This window comes from Mus pahari, chromosome 23, assembly GCF_900095145.1.
Source record: "Mus pahari chromosome 23, PAHARI_EIJ_v1.1, whole genome shotgun sequence".
Classification (NCBI taxonomy): domain Eukaryota; kingdom Metazoa; phylum Chordata; class Mammalia; order Rodentia; family Muridae; genus Mus; species Mus pahari.
Window position 1 is genome coordinate 25,362,871 of NC_034612.1, and position 11,270 is coordinate 25,374,140.

The 11,270-nt window shown below is 49.4% G+C and overlaps 1 protein-coding gene across 1 annotated transcript in view; it reads left to right on the plus strand.

Annotated features, from left to right (window-relative positions):
- Bcl7b (BAF chromatin remodeling complex subunit BCL7B) overlaps positions 1–8,273 on the plus strand; it is a 14,207-nt gene extending 5,934 nt beyond the window's left edge. The window contains exons 3-6 of the mRNA XM_021186779.2: positions 2,989–3,085; positions 6,366–6,536; positions 6,947–7,026; positions 7,258–8,273. Of these exons, the coding sequence (XP_021042438.1) occupies positions 2,989–3,085; positions 6,366–6,536; positions 6,947–7,026; positions 7,258–7,350 (441 nt within the window). The 3' untranslated portion in view covers positions 7,351–8,273. The remainder of the gene's footprint in view (positions 1–2,988; positions 3,086–6,365; positions 6,537–6,946; positions 7,027–7,257) is intronic.
- The last annotated feature ends 2,997 nt before the right edge of the window (positions 8,274–11,270 follow it).

The window sequence follows — 11,270 nt, forward strand, 5'->3', positions numbered from 1 at the left end:
TCACCATGCTTGGCATTGTCCTTACACAGTCGTCGTCTTCTCCTGAGTTGTGGGAATTCTGCTGCTTGTCCATTAAGCTACCCATGTATCTTTCCTTTTTTTTCTTGTTTTTTTTTTTTTTTTTTTTTTTTTAAATACTCTGTAGTATCCTGTGCAATAGAAGCATTTAATTTTACTTATTCCTTTTGGGGATTTTTGCAACAGACTCTCACTGTGTAGCTCACGCTGTTCCTGGACTTGTACATCGCTCTTCTCTAGCCTTCAGAGCGCTAGGATCACAGGTGTGGTGAGCTGCCGTGCCCAGGTAAAGTGTTCAAATTCACAAAGATAAAAATAAGTCATAGAAAATACACTTGATGCATTTAAATTAAGTCTTAAGGACGTTTTCCTGCTGAGTGTGCTAGTGCACACTTGATATCCCAGGAACTGGAGGCTCGGGAGCCTGAACTTCATAGCCATCTAAAACAACCAAATAACTAAGGAGTTGGGCCTGGTAGTGCCACAGGCCTGCAGTCCCCGCAGTGCTCAGGAGGCGGAAAAGGAAGAACACAGGGTCACAGCCTATCTGGGCTACAGAGGGAGTTTGAGGTTGGTGTGGGCAGTGAAGTGAATTGGAATCAGATTGGCAGTAGGACTCTTGTCCCCATAATGAAGGAAACAGAAGGAATATGGCCTTTCTTCGAGGCCCCAGAAATGATCTTGCATGTCATGTAGGGGCTGGCTGTTATCTTTCCATTTATGAGACACCTGAGGCAGGGCAGACATGTGTGAAGTAGGGCTCCATTTCCATCATTTCCATGCAGGTGGACATTTGTCCTGACGCCTTACTGGGGACAGTGCCAACTTACCCCTTCTCAGTCCTCACAAGCATACATGGGTGGGGCCAGCATGTTCTGGCTGCCTTCAAGGGCAGCTTCTGGTAATGTCTACCTTCAGGCTTACTTCGAGACTTGGGACCTGAAATGTCTGCGGCCCTCTGCTCATAATCTTCACGTGGGCGGGTACGGAGGGGTTTTGCAGGATTCTTTTGTGTTTTAAAACCTGTCCCTTGGGCTGGGCATGGCAGTGTACACCTTCAATCTCTGCACTCCAGGTGTCCAGGCCATCCTGGTTTACCTTGTGTCTTAGTTACTTTTCTGTCCCTGTGATGAGATGGCTGACCTAGGCAACTTTCAAAAGAAGGCGTTTAATTGGGCTTTTGCTTCCAGAGGGTTATTTGGAGTCTACAGAGGTGGCAGGGCTAAGGTGCGGTGGCTGGGACAACCAAGAGCTCCCCTGCAGGCTGCAGAGGGTACTCTGGGAATGAATGGTGGCAGTCTTTTGAAAACTCAAAGCCCGCTGGCCCCGCCCCGCCCCGCCCCGCCTCCTCGGTCCTGGAGTTTTAATTGATATGATAAAGGCCTTGACCTTTAGCAGCTGGGGGAGGGAAAGGTTTATTCTAATTTATAGCTCTCAGGTTCCCTGCAATCTGCTGCTAAATCAGGGCAGGAACTCAAGGCAGGAACTTGGAGGCAGGGACCCAAGCAGAGGCTGAGAGATTTCGCCTGCTTTCTCATAGCACACAGGACCACCAGCCCAGGGGCGGCCCATCATCCCTCAAGAACATGCACCACAGGCCAGCCTGATGGGGACATTTTCTTAATTAAGGATCCCTCTTCCCAAATGACTTAGTGTCAAGTGGACCTGAAACTAGCCAGCACCTCTTCCAACAAGGCCACGTCTCTTAATCCTTCTCATGGTTCCACCAACTGGAGACCAAGTATTGGACATAGGAACCTGTAGAGACCATTCTCATTCAAATCACCACTCATAAAAGTTCTAGCCAGGGCTATATAGTGGGACTCTGTCTCAAAAACCAACCAACCAAACAAACAAAAACATTATGTGTTTGCTTACTGTGTCTTTCACTTATTTTTGATGTATTTGTGCCTTTTACACACTAAGCAATTTTGTTGCTTCTGGAACCTGTATAAAGAACTACTGTAATGTTTGTCAATCTCTGGGTTTTGCTCTGGCTATTTCTTTTTCTCCAGCTCTTCTCGTTTATTGAATCGAGTGTTTAGCCCTTGTGGGCATTTTCATTTGTTTAATTCTTTTATTTTGGGTGTGGGTGTTCTGACTGCATGTGAGCCTGTGTACCACATGCATGCCTGGTGCCTACAGAAGCTCACAAAGGGCCTCAGCTCCCCTGGAAATGCAGTTACAGATAGATGGTCATGAGCTGCTGTGTGGGTGCAGAACCCAGGTCCTGAGGAAGAGCAGCCCAAGTTCCTAACTGCTGATCATCTCTCCAGCTTGGGTGGTTTTTTATTTTATTTTATTTTATTTGGGGGCTTCGTTTTTAGGACTTGTTTGTTTGTTGAGACAGTCTCATGGAGTCCAGGCTGGCTGCAAACTTGCTATATACACACACACGTATACATATATGTATACATACACATCCAAGGATGACCTTAAACTTCTGATCCCCTTGCCTCCCAGGTCCTGGGATTACAGTCAGGCATCATCATGCCCCACTTCATGCAGTGCTGGGGATGCAGCCCCGGGGTGTCACAAATGCTATGCACTCTGCCACTGAACTACATCCTAGCACGCGTGTGTGTGTGTGTGTGTGTGTGTGTGTGCGTGTGTGTGCGTGTGCGTGCGCGTGTGTACGCTCACCTCCACACCTGGCTTGTAGATGGGGCTGGGTTGAGTGTTGAATATTGTAGTTAGGGCAGAGAAGAACTATGGAGCTATAGAAGAGGCCGGGTACCTGCCTCTCGTGTTGCTCAGCTGCTCCACTATGGAGTTCACTCTGGAACTAGAGAGGCTGGGTGGAGAAGAAGCAGTTACCTGGGTCTTCCTCATTCTCCTCTGTCTCTTGAGTTCCCAGTTCCTCCCATTACTTCTGTTCAGATCTCTGAGGGCTCTCAAACAGCAGGTCTCCCCTTGTCCTCCCGTGAGTCCTGCTTACCTGTGTCATATTTCTTTCTTTTTCTTTTATAGAAAGAAAAATCAAAATCGAATAATACAGCAGCCCGGGAACCTAATGGCTTTCCCTCTGATGCCCCAGCCAATTCCTCCCTCCTCCTTGAATTCCAGGGTGAGTTGATTATGCATATCTTCCTTTCAGAAAATAGGAGACTTGAGGGCTGGAGGCTAGCTCAGTGCTTAAGAGCGCTTGTTGCTCTCGCAAGGACCCAGGTTCCGTTTTCACCATGTGGCTGAGCTGCTCACAGCATCCCTAACTCCAGTTCCAGGGCGTCTGATGTCTTCTGAGTTCCTCAGGCACCAAGAACACAAGTGGTGCACATAGGAAGACACAGGCAAAACCTCACACACAATAAATCTAAAAAAGTACAGATTAATTCAAGGATGTCACAGGAATAAGAACACACCTGGGAGCCATGTGTGGTGGCACAGGCCTTTATCCACAGCACTCAGGAGGCAGAAGCAGGTGGATTTCTGAGTTTGAGGCCAGCCAAGGCCACACAGAGAAACCCTGTCTCAAACAAAACAAAACAAACAAGCAAAACAACTGGGCCGGATCAGTGGTTCAGTGGTTAAGTGGTTCAGTGATTAAGAGTCGGGACTGCTCTTGCAGAGGACATGAGTTCAGTCCCTAGTGTCCACATCAGGCGCCTCGCAGCACCCAGTAACTCCAGCTCCAGGGGAGCTGACCCCGTCTCTGGTCTCCTCAAGCACCTCTACTCACCGCTCACATGTATATACACACACACACACACACACACACAAATACATAATGTAAATTAAAAATATATGTAATAATATGCATAATGTAATTAAAAATATAAAAGGAAGAAGAGGAAAGGAAGAAGGCGCTTGGCTGGCAGCTGTACTCCGCAGCCATGCTAGCCCAGCATGGTCCAGGCAGACAGCAAGCTCCTCGCTCTGGAAACTACTTCAAGTGCTGTGCTTTATCTGGTTTCAGTACACAGGCGTCATTGATCCCGGTGGGTAGTTAGGGTGTGGGTGCGTTCTCAAGCTTCTTTTGAGTAGGCCACCCTCAGGCAGGGTTGCTGCCTCCTGAGACAGACAGCCTGAGAGACCCCTGCGCCCATAGTACCATCTTTTGGGGTGAAATGCCTGTTTGGCAGGGGTCACCTAAGGCCTTAGCATTAGGAAGGTTGAGAAGCACCGCTCGCACAGTGCTTGGAAGGCGGTCCTGCCCCGGCAGGTCCTCACTCTCACTCCCAGGGCCGCAGTGCACAGGTGACAAGTCTTGGCTGCTCTGTTTTTCCCTTTGGCAGTACCTGGGATTGAGTTTCCAGTCCCTGCCTCTGGGCTACGCCTGCAGCCCTGCTCTGTTTAATTTTGAGATAGGATCTCTGTAGGTTCCGAAGGCTGACCTTGAACTGTTGTCCTGCCTCAGCCTGCCAGGAAGGTCTGTTACAAGTCTGTGCCGACTGGCCTCAATCAGAACTTTAGCTAGCGCTCTCTCTCTCTCTCTCTCTCTCTCTCTCTCTCTCTCTCTCTCTCTCTCTCTGTCTCTTTCCCTTTCTCTCTCAGTTTTGTGTGGAAAGCAGGAAGACCGCAGTGGCCTTACACTGTCTCTTAGGAACCAAATTGGAAGCTCCCTAGCATGCAGTTGTCCTTGCTTGCCTCCTTTTTCCCCACTGAGGTCGGTGTCATGGAGTAAGGAGAACACAGGGAAAGGCTCTTCAGTGATCAGAAGGCTCCAGGAAACAGGAGGCATCGGTCTCGTCACCAACCCCTCCTTTTTGTTTGTACTTCCTGTGTCTGGCACTGGGATATCTGGGAGAAGGCAGTGGCAGGGACACTACAGAGTGTGGTAGAAGGTGACCAGGGTGTCATCAGAGCTCATGGGGTGGCCTTTCCACCCTGGGGAACACTGAGGCTCCTCCAAGCAACTGATACTGTCACCAGTGTTGCAAACGTATAGGAGCTTTGCAAGGAACCTGGAAAGGGAAGTCATAGCAGCCAGCAGCAGGAAGGTTGGGAAAGAGACAGTCCGAGAAACAGTGCTCGGTCAGTTGCTAGCTGAAGCCAGGGCAAAGGTTAAAGAATGGCAGACAGTGAGGCCCTAAGGAGCACAGGGCACAGAGCACTCTCCACTGTAGGAGCCATTCGTGGATTGGAGTGTTCACTTTGTCTGTAGTGTAAGGCTGAGCGAGACAGCTGTCACCTCAGGCTAGGCTGGTGACAAGGCGGTCTGAACAAGGAAGAAGCAAGTGCAAGTGACCAGACTGTGCCTGCTGGAGGCGATGGGGGAGGGGAACTGTGGACGTCTCAGCTTTTACTCAGCTTTTAACTTACACGTGGTGACCTTAAGCCTTTAGACAGCCCCAGGTGGCAATCTCTCATCCTTGGGGCAGTCCGGTGTCTGAGAGCCTGAAGTGATCTCCTCCAGGCACCACAGCCTCCTTCAGGAACCCTGAGGTCCAGACACGTGGTGCTGCCATTCTTTGTGTCATGGGAAGGCACAGATGGCACCCCTGCCGCCCACTGTGCAGCGAGAAGCTACCAGGCCAGAGCTGTAATTGGTCGGCAATAGCAGCATGGTTATATAAGCAGAGCTCCACATTCCTGGGCTAGAAATGTTGCAATCATAGGTTTCAGCTGCATGTTCTATATATTGTCAAGTAGAAAATGCTTGGGTTGGGAATATGGCTCAGTTGGTAGAGTACTCCCACAGTGCACAGGAAGCCCTGGGTCCCATCCTTAGCACCACACAAAAGCAGCTCAAGAGTTGCTAATGAGTTCAGAGACCTAGTGAGCGCTGGTCACGTGTGCTGAGTCACATCTGTAATTGACAGGGGAGCAGAGCCAGGAGAATCAGTGTAAGGCTGAGGCCAGCCTGGTCTGTAGAGTGACACCTGTCTCAGAGCGAGTCTGCTTCAACTCTGCAGAGTACCCTGGACTTGGGAACCCCACTCGGGGCCCCCCTTAAAGATTTATTTATTTATGTATGTGAATGTATGTGAACTCACTGTCACTGTCTCCAGTAGATGGCATCAGATCCCAGATGGTTGTGAGCCACCATGTGGTTGCTGGGAATTGAACTCAGGACCTGTGAGACTGTGAGAGAGCAGTCAGTTCTTTTTTTTTTTTTTTTTTTTTTTTTTGGTTTTTCGAGACAGGGTTTCTCTGTGTAGCCCTGGCTGTCCTGGAACTCACTCTGTAGACCAGGCNTTTCTCTGTGTAGCCCTGGCTGTCCTGGAACTCACTCTGTAGACCAGGCTGGCCTCGAACTCAGAAATCCGCCTGCCTCTGCCTCCCAAGTGCTCTTAACTGCTGAGCCATCTCTCCAGCCCATCGGTCCCCCTTCAGTGTTAGCGTGCAGCAGCAGTGTGTCAGTGTGCCAGCGCCAGCTCTTGCTTTCCTGTGCATATGCTTTCCAGATGAGAACAGCAACCAGAGTTCCGTGTCGGATGTCTATCAACTCAAAGTGGACAGCAGCACCAACTCAAGTCCCAGCCCCCAGCAGAGCGAGTCCCTGAGCCCAGCACACACCTCAGACTTCCGCACTGATGACTCCCAGCCCCCCACACTGGGCCAGGAGATCCTGGAGGGTGAGTCGTGGAGGGGCCCCTTATGTATCTGTGGCCCTTGTTAGCCTCTATTGTGTAGCCATATATATATGGCAGCACATAAATATATGTGCTTGCTGTTGGCCATATCTGTTCTAGATCCTTCCATGTGTTGTTTTATCTGATGTAGCAGCCCTCTCAGAACAGGGGGACTTAGTAGGAACTGTGATGTTCAGAGTGGCAGGTGAACTTTGGCTTCCAGTGTCTGCCATGCTGAGATGGTGGCCCTCTGTGATCCACTCACACTTCATTCATCCCACATGAGGGACAGTGGCTCCTGGCTAGACCCTGCACATGTGGTTCCTGGGCCTGCATCCTCTTGATATGAATCTCAGGAACTGTCCCCAGGCCAAGGCTAGACTTACCTAGGGCTAACATTGCTGCTCTTGCAGAGCCTTCGCTGCCTGCATCTGAAGTTGCAGATGAACCTCCCACACTCACAAAGGAAGAGCCGGTACCGGTGGAAACACAGGTAAGAGTTACAGCCTTCCCTATTTCCAGGGAAGAGAAGAAGAGCCCCTAAGAATTGGGTGGATAACACAGCTGTGCTGGGCTGTAGAGTCTGCTGGGAAAACAGTCACTGGTTCTAGCATAGGGGAGGGGTTCGGCCACCTGAGAGCAGGCAGAGGGCAGGTGGCTGCAGTGTGGGGAATGGGCAAGGCTGCTCAGGGTGGCTCATCACGCCCTGTTTTGCTACTTCCAGACCACTGAGGAAGAGGACGACTCTGGTGCTCCTCCCTTGAAGCGATTCTGTGTGGACCAACCTGTAGTACCGCAGACCACGTCGGAAAGCTAGCACCGTCCTGGCCCCTCGCCTCCTGGCCCCTGCCTCTATTTATTGCATTCTGGTCTGGCCGAGCTCTGATGCTGGGGTCCGGGCAAGCACTAGGGTCCAGAGCCTGTGCGTGGGAGCCCTCTGGGCTAGAAGGCTGATGGAGGGCGTGGGGTCGTCACACCATCTTCTTGTTCCTGACACTTGTGTCTGCTTGCTCTTGAGCAGAGGAGCGCTCACATCTTTTCTGCACCCCAAGTAGGCCAGAGCATCAGGGTTCATTTCTCACCTCCAGAACCACTGCACGGAGCTGCTGGCGCCGCCACAAGGAGAAAGGTGTGGAAGGCACCCGAGAGAAGCGTGCCTAGGATTACTTGAATTGAATGGAGACTGTAGAGTATGGACTTTGCCTCAGGGCCAGGCCCTGCAGGCTGCTGCTGGGAGAGGGACTGTCCAGTAGAGACGTGGAGAACACCGGGGAGAGGCTCTTCCAGGACGGAGGGGCTTTCTCCACCTGTGGGCAGGAGACCCATGGGGGATGCATCTTGTGCCTGAGGCAGGGCTGCCTCTGATGGATGCCCCAGCTGCTCCCAGCCCTGTGCCTGCCAGAACCTTCTGCTGCATCCTCACACTCACTACGCACACACGCAGCTAGCTTCCTGTTCACCCGTCCTCTCATTCCAACGTCCCCACCTCCTCCTGCAGAAAACCCTAGCCATGATTGGAGGTTCTGACCACAGTACCTGCCCCAGTACTCCTTCAGCTCAGACTTTCTAGAAAGTTCCCTTTTCTTTAAAATCTGCATGTTTAATTAAACTTTATGATTTTATTTTTTGTCTGAAAAAAGAAAAGTTTAAGAAAATGGAAATGGGTAACAGCAAGTGAAGACCTATTTTAGCACTGAATAGAGTATTTTTAAAATTAAACTATTTGAAATACGTTTGTTAGTACCTGACAGCTTCTTTCTACCAACTTGTGGGAGCTGAGTTGGGTGGGTGAGTGGTTGTGACATCATCCTGTCCACTGGATGCCTTTTCAGATTTAAATGGTTTCAAGGCCACCCTGGCTTGGAATACCAGCCCTCAGCAGCCTGAGGCCGGAGAATCTGGAGGTTTGGGTCAAGGTGTGGCTCTGCTTCTCATAAAGACCCTGTCTCAGGAAAATAGACAAAGAACATAGGTTTGAGGAAATGGTGCAGTAGATAAAGCATTTTATCCAGAGAGAGTGAGGACCGGAGTTCCAGCCCCACCTATGTAAGGCCAGATGGAGGAGTGCCGTCCATTATCCCTGTGATCCTATGTGAGGTGGGAGTTAGAAACAGACTTCCTGTGAGTTCAAGGGCCAGCTAGCCTGGGCTACACAGGTGACCAAGTAGATGGTAGAAGGTGAGGACCAAACTTGAGATGATCTTCTGATCTCCATATAAACACTCATGTGAACACCCATCATACATGAGGATCGTATGAATGTATGTATGTATGTATGTGCATAAATTATATACATCCATTACTAGGCAAGAGAGGCGGCTTGGTGGTTATGGGCAGCATGTACTGCTCTTGCAGAGTTCCTGAGTTCAGTCCCTAGCACCCGAAGCATGGTTCATGACCAGGGGTTCTACCTTCCACACCACTTAAAACAAGGCACACTAGTGTACTTGTGGCACTGGAGATGGGTAGGCAGGAAGACCAGGGTCGGCCCTAGCATGGTGGCACATGCCTTTAATCTCAGCACTTGGGAGGTAGAGGCAGAAGAATTTCTGTGAATTCAAGGCTGGTCTACATAGTTCCAGGACAGTCAGAGCTACACTTTGACTCAAGAAAAAAAAAGAAAGAAAAGAAAAATTTAGGAGCCGGGCGTGGTGGTGCGGGCCTTTAATCCCAGCACTAGGGAGGCAGAGGCAGGCGGATTTCTGCGTTCGAGGCCAGCCTGGTTTACAAAGTGAGTTCCAGGACAGCCAGGGCTACACAGAGAAACCCTGTCTCGAAAAACAAAAAGAAAAAAAAAGAAAAGAAAAGAAAAGAAAAGAAAAGAAAAGAAAAGAAAAGTTTAGGGTTATCCTTAGGCCAGCCTGGATTCCAAAGGACCCTGTCTCACAAATGAAGAAGGAGCTGGAAACTCAGTTCCATCCCGCAGTTAAGAGCACTCATTTAGAGTGGACTCAGGTTTGATTCCCAGAACCCATACGGATGCTAACAATGAAGGGTAACTTCAGTCCCGGGAGCTCTGACATCCGCTTGTGCCCTCTGAGGGCATGGCACACCCGTAGTTCAGGGTCATACAGACCAAATACTCATCCACATAAATAGTAAAAGTCAGCCAGGCACAGTGGCACGTACCTTTAATCCTAGCACTAGAGAGGCAAAGGCAAGTGACTCTGTGGGTTCGAGGCCCAGGTCTACAGAGTGAGTTCCAGGACAGGCAGAGCTACATCATGAAACTCTTGTCTCGAAAATAAGTAAGATAATAACAAAAGATTCAGCTTGGTTATGTAGCTCTAAATGGTGCTTTTCCCAGCAGGAAACCAGCGACTGTTGACCGACTGGGGAACAAACACGGGAGGAGGTCTGTAGAGGATGCCTAGAAACTGCTGGCTTCAATCTCTGTCCTTTAGTATTAATTTGTTTATTCACATGGGACAGAGCCTACATGGAATGAGTAATCATGCTAAAATTATGGTTTACAAAGAAAAAGAAAAAAAGCAGTTGCACTGGGGGTGCAGCTCAGCTGGTAGAGAGTTTGCCTCTCATTCGAGAAGCCTCGAGTTGGACGGAGGCCCTGGACAACAGAAATGGGGCACCACGCCACACCTGTAAGCCAGGCTCTGTCTGGGTGGTGAAGCCAGAAGATGAGAGGTCATTTTCACAGCTATGCAGTAAGACAGGGGCCAGCCTGGCTTGAAAGAGATCCTGCCTCGAAACCAAATCCAAAGCCTTGAGTTGTGACTGCCTACACAAGACCTTCTCAAGACCCAGCTCATCAGCATTCTGTTGGAGGTGGGGGAGGGACCGAGAGGCCTGCCCCTCCCTGGGAATCTAGAAGAGTCAAAGCTGCTGGGAAAGGGAGCAGCATCTTCAGTGGTGTGGTGTCCTGTACGGAAGCCCTCATCCATGCTCCTGCTAGAGGCCAGCGCGAAATATCTCTCTCTCTCTCTCTCTCCCTCCCTCCCCCCCCCACCCTCACCTCCTCTCTGTCTCTTCACTCACACACACACACTCACACACACACTCCACACAGAAAAACAAACAAGGGCTGTCTAAGAGGACTGTTTGCTCTTCAGAGGTTGTGAGTTTAATCCCCAGCAACCACACGGTGGCTCACAGCCATCTGTAATTGGTTCAGGACATCAAAAGGAGGTTAAAAAGAAAAGAAAAAGAAAAACAAACAAAAAGAAAAACACAAAGAACAAACCCTCAAAGATAACAATAACAAAACCAACAAAACAAAACATGAAGCATAATAATAATAATAATAATAATACCAAAGATAATAACAAAAACAACAAAACATGAAAATAGGTCCCTTTAGTGGTACATGGGAGGCAGAGGCAGGGGGAGCTCTGAGTTTGAAGCTAGCCTGGTCTACAGAGTGAGTTTCAGGACAGCCAGGGGCACACACAGAAACCCTGTCTCAAAAAACCAAACCAAACCAAAATTAAAACACAAACAAACAAACAAAAAACCCAAACTAAGCCGAGCAGTGGTGGTTCATGCCTTTAATCCCAGCACTTGGGAGGCAGAGGCAGTCAGATTTCTGAGTTTGAGGCCAGCCTGGTCTACAGAATGAGTTCCAGGACAGCCAGAGCTATACAGAGAAACCCTTTCTCAAATTTAATATATATATATATATATATATATATATATATATATATATATATAAACAATATATGGCAATATTAAGCATTGATCAAGGCCTGATAATTGAGGGAAAGAGGGTTGGTATTTTAA